The 12775-nt window shown below is 43.4% G+C and overlaps 1 protein-coding gene across 1 annotated transcript in view; it reads right to left on the bottom strand.

The window, feature by feature from the left end:
* The window catches only part of LOC145351061 (calpain-2 catalytic subunit-like), a 70399-nt gene extending 58778 nt beyond the window's left edge, over window positions 1-11621 (bottom strand). Inside the window, exons 1-2 of the mRNA XM_080200660.1 lie at window positions 11313-11621; window positions 6767-6836 (exon numbers count right to left, since the gene is read on the bottom strand). Coding sequence (XP_080056786.1) covers window positions 6767-6836; window positions 11313-11549 — 307 coding nt within the window. The 5' untranslated portion in view covers window positions 11550-11621. The remainder of the gene's footprint in view (window positions 1-6766; window positions 6837-11312) is intronic.
* Between the last annotated feature and the right edge of the window lie 1154 nt (window positions 11622-12775).

Here is a 12775-nt window from a genome sequence, read left to right as displayed (position 1 = left end):
GCCCAACTTGTCCATGCCACCCTTTTATTTTAAACCCCTAAGCTAATCCCAATTGCCTGCATTTGGCCCATATCCCTCTATACCCATCATACCCATGTAACTACCTAAATGCTTTTTAAAAGACAAAATTGTACCCGCCTCTACTACTACCTCTGGCAGCTTGTTCCAGATCCTCAGCACCCTCTGGTGTGAAAAAATTGCCCCTCTGGGCACTTTTGTATCTTTCTCCTCTCACCTTAAACCTATGCCCTCTGGTTTTAACCTCCCCTACCTCTGGGAAAAGATATTGACTATCTAGCAGATCTGTGCCCATCATTATTTTATAGACCTCTAATAAGATCACCCCTCAGCCTTCTACGCTCCAGAGAAAAAGTCCCAGTCTATCCAGCCTCTCCTTATAACTCAAACCATCAAGTCCCGGTAGCATCCTAGGAAATCTTTTCTGCACTCTTTCTATAATAGGGTGATCAGAACTGTACACAGTATTCTAAATGTGGCCTTACTAATGTCTTATACAACTTCAACAAGATGTCCCAACTCCTGTATTCAATGTTTTGACTGATGAAACCAAGCATGTCGAATGCCTTCTTCACCACTCTGTCCACCTGTGACTCCAGTTTCAAGGAGCTATGAACTGTACCCCTAGATCTCTTTGTACTTGAGGTCCCACCACAGATCCTTGTGTGATAGCAATAGTCACATCTGGGAACTACTAGCATATCCAGAGACTATAATTTGCCTTCATTTCCATCAGCTTCAGGTTTAATAATTAATGAAGAAATGTTTTCACTACTTAGCAAACCAGTAACAGGCAGATGGTGGATAGGATGGAATAGACAGGATTAGCGCAAGATAAATGGGCAGAGTAGTAACAAGATTTTCTTCACCATCTCACAGGTTATTAGGATGCTTACCACAAATGTCATTTGAGGCAGAGACTCTAACAACATTTAAAAAGCAAATAGGGAAATATAAGGAAAGGCTAATGCAACATGATACAGATGGAGTTGGCAAAGGGGCAGCAGTGATGTGTAAAATATTTTAAATCCAGTTTCAGTTCCTGCAACAGCAGCTCCAAACCTGGATCCAATTCCGGCCTCGGGTCACTGTCTGTGTGGAGTTTGCACGTTCTCCCGGTATCTGCATGGGTTTCCTCCGGGTGCTCCATAGTCCAAAGATGTGTAGGTTAGGTTGATTGACCATGCTAAATTGACACTAGCAGGTATCTGGGGATTATGCAGGGTAAATATGTGAGATTACAGGAAAAGGTGGGATTGTGGTCAGTGCAGACTTGATGGGCCAAATGGCCTCCTTCTGCACTGTAAGAATTCTATTCTATGATTTAAAAAACCTTTTTCCATCAAATTCTTGCTCTTTTTCTCATTCATTCTATCTCCTTTGAATTTTTCAAGATCCTGGCACACGTTCTCTTGCATCCGTCCATGCTGAAACAGACAGGTATTCTCACATTCCCATCCCCATTCCCATTGCGTTTTCCCATCACATGAGCATTCCTAACCTTGCCTGCTCCACTGCAGCCTTGGGCCAATTCTGAATGCAGTGTGGTTTACGGAATCTCATTTAAGTCTTAAACCATGGGGGAACTCTAATGTGGAGTCTGGAACATTTTCATGGGTAACTTCAAAAGCTGTTGACAACTTTGCATGTCATTATGGAATGGTGTATAGTACAATGATTGATGGGGCTTTGTTCTTAAAAGTAAGTGACCATTAAATTAACTAGCACTCAAAGTGGAAAAGTGTTCCAATTCTTCAACGCGCATTATCCAAAGGATAAAGAACTCTTATGCTTTGGACAATAGTGATATTCTGATTTGACTGTTTGAATTGTAACCTGAGATTCAACCGTTTTATTGAATGACAGTTCAAACATCTGTTCCTCTTCTTTTAAGCTAGAGCAAATGGATAAACTGATTGATTAACATTTAAGTGGATAGTGGATGAGTGGCCATGGGGTGGGGGGGAGTGGGATACAGGGAGGTGAGGGGTAGGGGACTGCATGCAAATCTACTGAACTGGGCCAACATCCAAAGAACCAAGGTAGGCCTTTCAATCTATTTCCTTCAGCATCCACCCACCACCATTTTCCACCTCAGGTTCGCTTCCAGAGTGAGTGGCCAGGACGAGGGATCATGAGGTCACAAAATGTCCCGACTCACAATTCCTGCCTCAAAGCTGAAAGCTTGTGTCATTAAACCAACTCCTCCGGAACCAATCGTGTTTAAACTAAAACACAAAAGGAACCCATCAGAGAAGGTTAAAGGGCATGGAATAATTCTCTTGCTCAACAGGTAGTACTCATTTTTAATCCGTCAGCCAACAGCTATTCTTCTTTCCCCTCTGAAAATAATCCTCACTTTCATGAAAAGTCACAGGTTTTCACAGCAAGCTACTTGGTGCCAAATTTTGAAATATTTGCATTTCAAACAAAGAGCAACTGTATGAACTAGGAAATGTTTGTTCATCAATAAACACAAATCTGAAAACTCCTGTTCTCATCCAGATGATAACACACTGAATAATGAGTGATTTCCATAACTACATTTGCTTGGCTAATATCATAGTATATTATATTTAATATTAATTATTTGGTCATCTGGTATATTTTGTACAAGGTGTTGCCCACACTCCTTAACACAACATTTGCACAATTTCAGCAGTTTGAGGCTAATTTAAGTGATGGCCATCTAATCTGCATCATTCTCAGTGGGATTATAAAGGAGAAGGCTGTACTGGAAATTATAAACAGTAGAGAATGGAATGATAGGAGATTTTCCCACTTGTCTCCAGTTGTCAGGAGCATAGACACACACAGAGATCTGGGCGTACAGGTCCAGAGATCCTCAAAAGTGGCAGCACATGTGGAAAAGGTGGTGTAGGAAGTATGTGGCATGCTTGCCTTCATCAGATGGGCATCGAGTATAGAAGTTGGCAAATTATGTTACAGTTAAATAAAACGTTGGTTAGGCCACATTTGGAATACTGTGTCCAATTCTGATCACCACTCTACCAGAAAGACGTGGAAGCTTTGGAGGAAGTACAGAACAGGTTTACCTGGATGTTGCCTGGTATTAGCTACGAGGAGTGATTTAATAAACTGGGATTATTCTCCCTGGAACGAGGGAAGCTGAGGGGCGACCTGATAGAAGTTCATAACATCATGAGAGTGAACCATTAGAAGCTCTTTCTGAGGGCAGAAACAACATTATATGGGGGCATAAGTTCAAGGTAAGGAGGGAAAGGTTCAGTGGAGATGTGCAGGTGAGGTTTTTTAAACACAGAGAATGGTGGAGGCCTGGAATGCACTGCCAAGTGAGATGGTTGAGGTAGATATGTTAGCGACATTTAAGACTTATCTGAATTGATATATGGACAGACAGGGAAAAGAGGGATACAAGCAGTTGGTCCATTCAGGCTTAGAGGGGCGAAGGGCCTGTTCCTGTGTTGTACAGTTCTTTGTAAATCTGGAAGGATTATCCCATGGGCTTCATTTTGTCTTTGGCCTGTTACGGATGAACTGGACTTAAGCTAAAAGCACAACGGCTGGAGAATGGGCCCTGACCTAGATCATGTCGTGTTCATGGTCAGTAACCAAATTCACATTGTTAAGAATACAAAACCCCACTTCTATTTATATCACAACACTGTGCCAATGTGGCTATTGAGGCTTATAGGCACACTCAGTGAGTCCTGTATGCTAGAAAAACTCAATGGCTTTTTCTTTATAATTTATCAAGATCAGACATCTAAAAAAAAAAGTTACATTTGTTGTGTATGAGTTAAAAATAGAAGCATAACTTGCAATCTTTGGCATGTTCAATGAAACAATTAGAATAAAAGATTTCTTCATGTTTATTGTTTGAGCTAGGGCCACGCATCAAAAAATTTGGATTTTCAAAATGCATGTCGCCGTTTTCAAATTTTACGACGCACATGCTAATTTGAGGTATCCTGAATGAGTGAAGGTTGTCATGAACAAGTCCTCTTCTGAAATGAATCATCCAGCATCAAATCCTGCTACTCAGCAGGATAGTAAACTTGGGTAGCAGGGTGGCACTGCTGCCTCACCAGGGACCTGGGTTCAATTCCCAGCTTGGGTCACTGTCTGTACGGAATCTGCACACTCTCCCGTGTCAGCGTGGGGTTTCCTCCGGGTGCTCCGGTTTCCTCCCACAGTCTGAAAGATGTGCTGGTTAGGTGCATTGGCCGTGCTAAATTCTCCCTCAGTGTACACGAACAGGTGTAGGAGTGTGGCGACTAGAGGATTTTCACAGTAACTTCATTGCGGTGTTAATATAAGCCTACTTGTGATAATAATAAATAACTTAAACTTCACTGCTTTCCCAGTGAAGACAACTCAGTTCGTGGGAATCTTGTGAACTTGAGGAAACCAAAACAAAAATGCTTAAAAATGAAAATACTATTTTTGCAATAGCAAAAATCACCACACTTGTAAAGAATGATAGCACTGACTATGGAAATGACTGCAGTGAAGGGCCTTATATTCCTTTGTTTTGCAGTGGCCAAGAGAGAGTAAATGCAATCTCAAGGAGATTTGTGATAAATAATAAATACCGTGTTCCCAGAGATCTTTATTTCTGAAGGGCATTGACTGAAGGCTAAATTGACCCTAGTGTCGGGGTAAACATGAGGGGTTAGGGGAATAGGGTCTGGGTGGGATTGTAGTCAGCGCAGACTCGATCAGCCGAATGGCCTCCTTCTGCACTGTTGGGATTCTGTGATTGAGTTTCTTCATTCTGAGTTTGACAGATTTGTCATTCTCATCAGTGCAAAAGCTTAACATTCTCTCATTTATTTGTGGCTTTGAATTAAAATGGTCACTGCCAACTTGCAAGCTGTATCAACATTCAAATCAGTCTTGCTTACTTTGTTCCATTGAGTGAAATTATGCAAATGAGGTGCTAAAATTGGGGATGGAAGGGAACTGCCCTGATTGTAATATGTAATGTATGTATGCCCACAACTTTTACGTGCAGTTCCTCCTGATTGCTTTTCCATGCTAACCATGTGGCACAGTGGTTAGCATTGCTGCCCCACAGCACTAGGAACCTGGGTTCAATTCTGGCCTTAGGTCACTGTCTATGTGGTGTTTGCACGTTGTCTGTGTGGGTTTCCTCCGGATGCTCCAGTTTCCTCCCACACTCCAAAGATGTGCAGGTTAAGATTGATTGGCCAAGTTAAATTGCCCCTTAGTATAAAGGGGACTAGCAGAGTAAATACATGAAGTTACGGGGATAGGGTGGGATTGTTGTCGGTGCAAGCTCCATGAGATGAATGGCTTTGTTCTGCATTGTGGATATGCTATGATTCCTTTTGCTCCACAATTATAGCAAAAGGTGCCAAACCAATGCATCTGATTTTGAAAACTGCATAAATAGGTTGTAGGGCAAAATAAAGAGGCAGCTTTTCCATTCCTGTCTCATTCTCCATCCTCCTCACTTCGGACACATCCTTCCTTTAGCCAAATTCAAAAATCACACAGGGAAGAGGATATGGTAGCAATGATGAAAACCAACTGAAACTCTTAACCCTACTGAAAGCAGAAGGAATTTAAAAAATGCAGGGTGCACACAGGTTTGGTTCGAGTTTGGATAACTGACTCAAAAGTTCAGACTAGAAATTGTTTTCTAAGTACGTCAGGCTCACATTTGATTCTTCTGCAAAACTACCTTATCCATTTTAGCACCTGATCATACTGGATATCAAAGCCCAAGCATTGCAAGTAGGTAGGAAGGGCTCAACATCCCACATTACTGTCAGAATCAAGAGCAACATTTCTCAACGATAAAAGTTTTGCACAAGTGCAGTCCCAATGGCTAGCACAGGGGGTGCAATGGTTAGCATTGCTGCCTCACAACATCAGGGACACAGGTTTGAACCCAGCCTTGGGGTGACTCTGTGTGGAGTTTGCAAATTCTTCCCATGTCTGTGTGGGTTTCCTCTGGATGCTCCGATTTCCTCCCACAGTCCAAAGATGTGCAGGTTAGGTGGATTGGCCATGCTAAATTACCACTTAGTATCCAAAGATATGTAGGTTGGGGGGTGGGGTGGTTAACAGGTTAAATATGTGGGGTTACGGGAATAGGGTGCAGGGTGAGCCTGGATAAGGTGCTCTTTCGGAGAGAGAGTGCAGATCTGATCGGCCGAATGTTCTCCTTCTACACTGTAATTATACAATATTGGTTGCTGTGTGCACTCTAGGCTTCCTAGAAATTTCCAAATTTAAAGCACAAATCAACAGTCAATTTTAAAAAAAACACAGCAAGTTGCTTTTGATTAGTTAATCTTTACATTGCTTCTCCACCTGTAGAAAATGTATCAAACTAAGCCATAATTCCACTTCAGGCCCAGCTCCTTCAAACCCAGGCTAAAATTTGGCAAATAAGTGGCCATCCTACAATCATTCGTGTAACAGGTGTCACCACAGTCCCACAAGGAATGCAGGAGAAATTTGTTTATCCAGAGAATGATTAAAATGCAGAACACACTACCACATGGAAGAGTTAAGGTGAATAGCATGTATGTTTTTAATGGGAATCTAGATAATATGGTGAGGGAGAAAGATGTATGAAGATATGCTGATGGGATTGGATGAAGTAGGGTGGGAGGGGGCTCTTGTAAATATAAACACCGACACAGACCAAGTGACAAGTTTCTGCACTCTAGGGTTCATGAATCATGTTATTTCCAAAAGAATAATTTTCAAAAGTCTCTTTGCCACTTACCCAGTGCCCCCTGGCAGATGTCCGTGCGTGAAGCTCCTCCAATAATAAACTTGGGGTCTGCGCACAGGTCCTGAAATAATTTAAAAAACATAGGCAAATGGAGAAAGGATACATTAATTTCGTGAGGCAAAGCAAGATAAAAGAATGAGAAGGGGATTTTTTAGTTCTACAATGTCACCAGGAGAAAGGATGAGCAATGGACAATTTTGTGTGGTTATCTACCTGATGCACCGGAAGCACAGGGATTCAAAACGCACACATTCTCTTCATTCACTACAGAAAAATAATCCATGTCCTGCCTTAGCTATCTCTGGCTTCTTCCAAGTTAACATTGGAAGAATGTTGGTGTCAAATTGGAGAACCTTTGTGCTCATGGGCCATTGGGAATGGCTTTAAGAAGGTCTAACTCATTTCACATGTGGAAGTTCACAGTCTGTGGAAAGGCATCCCCATCAGCTGGGACTCAATTTAGATTCTGGGCCATTATACAGTTTTAGAAGCTCTTGTTGGGACCTGAGCGCCTGTCCTTTTTAAAATATAAACTGAATCGTATGTTTAGTTACAGAATGCTTAGTGTGTAAATATTTGGCTGAAGTATCATCTTGTCCATCAAGCTGATGACTCTCTAATCTAGATTGTGCAATATTTTGTTCTTTTCTCAACTTTTATTTTTTGGGCTAACAAAGGAAAAGACCAAAAAGGTTGGGGGTTTGGTTCTTTATCCCAGCCTAGCAAACTTCAACTAAATTCAAAACTTTGTCTCCATACAGACAGATGGAGTCCAATGTTTGGAAGAGCAATAAGCAGCAAGGATAAGGCCATTGTAGCCCCAATCACTGCTGGATAATAGTGGATAAGAGTCTGTTGTCTGCGTACCTGAAATTCAGACTATTGTTGTCAAGTTATTAGAGATTTTCTTTTGATAATATTCTTAGTGTTGGTGGTTTCCAAAAACAAATACTAAACTTATTTTTAAGTTTATTTATTAGCGTCACAAGTAGGCTTACATTAGCATTGCAATGGAGTTAATGTGAAAATCTCCCACTCGCCACACTGTGGCTTTTCGTTCTGACAACTTATCAGGCGCTTTTATGCATTGCATCTTTGACAATCTACCATAATTATGAAAGCATAATTAAGAACCACAATGATGCCATTTGAGTAAATCCACTATAGGACTATAATCGCCATTTTAAAACAAAGCTGAGAAAATGGACCCTGGGAATGGGGTGCCTGGTGCAATGGTCTCATTGGCTGCTGACAGTTCATTATGAATTGACTTTCAGCCAACACTATCCATGCTATTCATTGTCAGCACACCTGTTTGGTGACTTATAACACCGGATTTCACTGGCACAAGAGACAGCTGGCAATCCTTAAAGCAAAATATCCTGAAGAGACAAATGGTTCCAGGACACCAAGTTCTTCAGTTCCGTTTCAGCAGTTCCACAGGAAGAGGGAAATCCTCTCCTGAAGGGAACAGAACACCCTTTAGGCAGTGCCTCGGTCAACAGTGGAAATGGATTTCTCAGGAGGTTAGCTCCCAGGACATGGCTGCAATGCAGGAGAAAGTTCAATGATCTCGCCAGAGTCATCAAGATAAGAATTTCACTTCTCACATAAATCACTCTGGCTTCACTAGCTGCAGATTTATGACTCTCAATTTTCCATTCTCCTGCTTCCCTTCATTAATCTATAAACACTGCACCACACACACATTGCAATTACTACTTTCACCACTACAGCAACCTACTGCCACATACCTCAAACCTTGCCTTGGGGTGGCACAATCTCTACAGGTTCCTCTAACTAACACACTTTCTATTTTTATGCAGGGCATCACAGAAAACATGCAGCAGGAAGCCAAAACCAAGCAAGGCTCATTCTATCTCCACGCAGAAGAAACAATGTGGATGGGGGGGCTGGCAGATGAGGTGACAACTTTGGCACGTGGCAATGCAGGGAAATGTTGATCATTGACATGTATATAAAGCACATCCCCAACATAAATCATAAAATTAATTGGTAAAGCATTCGTTGTGGCACCTCAGAGAAACAAAGGCAAAATACTGATGAGCAAATGCCGGTAGGATGTGCCTGACACAAGGATGGAAAATAATCATAAGAAATACGAGTGGACCATTCAGCCAATCAAGCCTGCTCTGCCATTCAATAAGATCATGGATGAACTGGTTACAGCCGTTTGGCTAAGGTTAAGTGACAGATCAAGCCCAAAATGGGCTGCAATGTCTTGTCTTGTTAGCTTCCCTTGTGGCGACCATGAATTGGATTTTGAATTTGGTTTTGGGAGCAAGCAAGGAATGGATTTGGGTTTGCTCTCTGTCCACTCCAAGCTTTGGCTTTGTAGCTTAAAAAAATTGAGCAAATTTTCCTTTAAAAAGTCTACTTTCCTGCCTGTCCTCACCACCCCCCTACCCCTCCGAACCCACACCCAATGCCGCCACATGCCCCCCCCAACCCCCAAACGTCAAACATCTGTTCAATTCAGCTTTGAATATATTCAACGGCCCAGCCTCCAACACTGTGGAAGAAAATTGCAAAGACTAGTGACCCTCAAGAAGAAGTTTCTCCTCATCTCCATCTTAAATGGGAGATCCCTCATTTTTAAAAAATTGTGCTCCCTGGTTCTACATTCTCCATGACTGAAAAAAATACCCTCAGCATTTATCCTGTCCAATCCCCTCAGAATCTTATTTCAATAAGATCACCTTTCATTCTCCTAAACTCCAATAAGTATAGGCTCAACATTTCCTCATAAAACAACACCTTCACTCCAGGCATCAGCCTAATGAACCTTCTCTGAGCTGTTTTTAAATGCAAGTATATCCATCCACAAATAAGAAGACTACAGCTCTACACAATGTGATCTCAGTAATGCACTGTATAGTTGTAGCAAGTTGCACTAAGGGCAGCACGGTGGCACAGTGGCTAGCACTGCTGCCTCGCAGCACCCAGGACCTGCGTTTGATTCCCAACTTGGGTCACTGTTTGTGCGGAGTTTGCACGTTCTCCCTGTGGATTTTCTCTGGATGCTCTGGTTTCCTCCCACGGTCTGAAAGACGTGCTGATTAAACTTTCAAAAAAAAACTTTTACTAACTGGTAATTTTCCTAAGCTTGGCTCGAGGTGGGGCACCTTGCCCTTCAGCTATTTGGTGTTGCAGCCCCAGATCTGAAGGGCTAAATTTTCCCTCAGTGTAACCGAACAGGTGCTGGAGCGTGGCGACTAGGGGATTTTCATAGTAACTTCTTTGCAGTGTGAATGTAAGCCTATTTGTGACACTAATAAATAAACTCAAACTTCTCTACTTTTATACTTTTGCAATAAAGGACAACATTCCATTTGCCTTCCTAGTTGCTTGCTACACCTACACACTAATGTATTTGTGAGTCATTTACAATGTGATGAAATGTGAACCATTGTTGAGCTACAAATGTGACTTCCACCTTCCCAACAATGTTACCCATAAACAACCAACACTGTTGTAACTTACTTCTGATTTCCTTTGAGCCAGTTGGCCTGGAGGGGCAACAAGCCTCTTCAAATTTTACCCCAGGAAGGAAAGACTCACCTTGGGGAAAGAGATGCAAGTGCCCTTCAGGTCTGGGGCTACAGCACCAGATAGCTGAAGGGCAAGGCACCCTTCGAGCCAAGCTTAGAAAAATTACCACTTAGTAAAGCTTTTTTTTAATAGTTTATTTATTAGTGTCACAAGTAGGGTTACATTAACACCGCAGTCAAGTTACTGTGAAAAGCCCCTAGTCGCCACAGTCCCTGAGCCTGTTTGGGTACATTGAGGGAGAATTTAGCATGGCCACCACACCTAATCAGCACGTCTTTCAGACTATGGGAAGAAACCGGAGCACCCAGAGGAAACCCACGCAGACATGGGGAGAACATGTAGACTCCATGCAGACATTGACCCAAGCTGGGAATCGACCTCAGGCCCCTGGCTCGGAGGCAGCAGGGCTAACCATTGTGTCACCCCAATAAAATAATAGAACATAGAAAAACTACAGCACAAACAGACCCTTCCGCCCACAAGTTGCACCAAACGTGTCCCTACCTACTAGACTTACCTAAAGCCCTCTATCTTACTAAGTCCCATGTACTTATCCAAAAGTCTCTTAAAAAGACCCTATCGAGTCCGCCTCCACCACCACTGTCGGCAGCCGATTCCACACACCCACCACCCTCTGAGTGAACAACTTACCCTAAGTTGAAACTCCTCAGTCAAATAAGACCAAATGTGGACAGGTACTTTTATCATTCATCCTCTATTCTGGACGTGAACAAAATCCTAGAATCCTACCTTTAATTTGATTCTAACAGTTCATTTGGTGGGGGGAATATATGGGCATGGGTGTCAATGAAGAGGAATTTTACACCACTCACACACACACACACACACATACAGATAAAGTGGATTAAGTGCAAGTCACCATTCTATCGAGTTCTAATCAAAGAGGCAGTGAATTAATCGGCCATCAGACATTGAGTTTGACTGAAAGCTCTCAATACAATACCTTTGGGCGTCTCCACTCCACGTCCCTGGTTTTGAATGAATCCGGTCCCAATTCGTTGAATCCCAGCGAGGATGGGCAAGCGGGGAAGCTCTCGTCGCAGAACAGGCTCCCTGTCTCCAGGCACTGCTGCCGGAGAGCGTGGAAATCCTGCTTCAGGAACTGGACGGGCTGCTGGTACGAGCCGATGCCCGCCGCCTGCTCCCGCAGCTTCTTGATGCGACTCGCCATCCCTGACATAGGGACGGTGCTGCCGGCTGCAGGCGCTTTGTACCAGGAGAGAGTGAGAGGGGGGGAGGGAGTGGCCCGGGAGGGGGGGGGACGCAAAAGCAGCACCAGACTCACTCCTGCACTGGATGGGATTGCTTCTCAAACACCCCTCACCTCCTCCAAATAAAAACCAGGAGGAGAGTTCTGCTTCTTGTTGCCTGTTGGGAGCTGGGTGCGGTGACACCTGCCCTGACAGCAAGGCGTGGAGAGGTGAGGACCTACCTCTACCCAACCCCTGAGCAAATTTCCATCATCTCCCGACCGCCCATTTCCAGGAGGCATTGCAAGCATGGCTGGCTGAAGACCTGCTTCCCCTGTAGAACAACTAAACTGAATTAATCAGAACGGAAATTAAGAGGGGAGGGGGCATCGTCCCCTTTAAACACAAAATTCACCCCCTTCCACGCAAACAAATCAACTTGAAAAGTCAAACTGAAATGGGGGTTAAAAGGGTTCGAAAAGGCACCCCGGCCCCTCCAGTGTCCCAACAGGCATGGTAGGGCTGACAGGTGCCAATGGACACCACAGCGGGTGGGATTTTTCAACCGCGCTCGCCACAAGGTGGGAAATTCCTGCCTGAGGCCAATGGACCTTAGCATGGTTGGCCCCCCATTCGCTATGATTCCTGTGGCGGGCGGGAGGAGAAAATGCTGCCCAACGTCTTTTCTAAGATGGTTTGATGTGTGGTTAATGCCTGCCTATCATGAGATATTCAACATTCCTCCCTCTCATTGTGTGTTGGTGTTGATTTGAAAAGATAATGCCCAGAATCATGGAACAAAAGTGCATGACGAAAACCACATCTCCTCAGGTTACACTCTGTTAGTGACGCTGGAGTCACGGGGAGAGGATTTCTTCTGCTTGCTATTCAGGCTTACACAGAAACATAGACACTAGAAGTAGGAGTCGGCCATTCGGCCCTTCGAGTCTGCTCTGACATTCATTTTGATCATGGCTGATCATCGAATTCAATATCCTGACTCCCCCTCCCCTCCCCACAATATCCCTTTACTCCATCACACCTCCACATCCTCTCACAATATCACTTTAGTCCCTTGAGCTAGATCTAATTTCTTCTCGAAATCAGACGACGTTTTGGCCTCAACTACTTTCTGTGACAGTGAATTCCACATATTCACCACCTTTGGTGGAAGAAATTTCCCCTCACCTGAGATCTAAAAGATTTATCCCTTATC

This window comes from Carcharhinus amblyrhynchos, chromosome 12, assembly GCF_965287045.1.
Source record: "Carcharhinus amblyrhynchos chromosome 12, sCarAmb.v2.hapA, whole genome shotgun sequence".
Classification (NCBI taxonomy): domain Eukaryota; kingdom Metazoa; phylum Chordata; class Chondrichthyes; order Carcharhiniformes; family Carcharhinidae; genus Carcharhinus; species Carcharhinus amblyrhynchos.
Note: the sequence above shows the minus strand (reverse complement) of the source record. Positions and strands in the feature narration are given on the sequence as shown.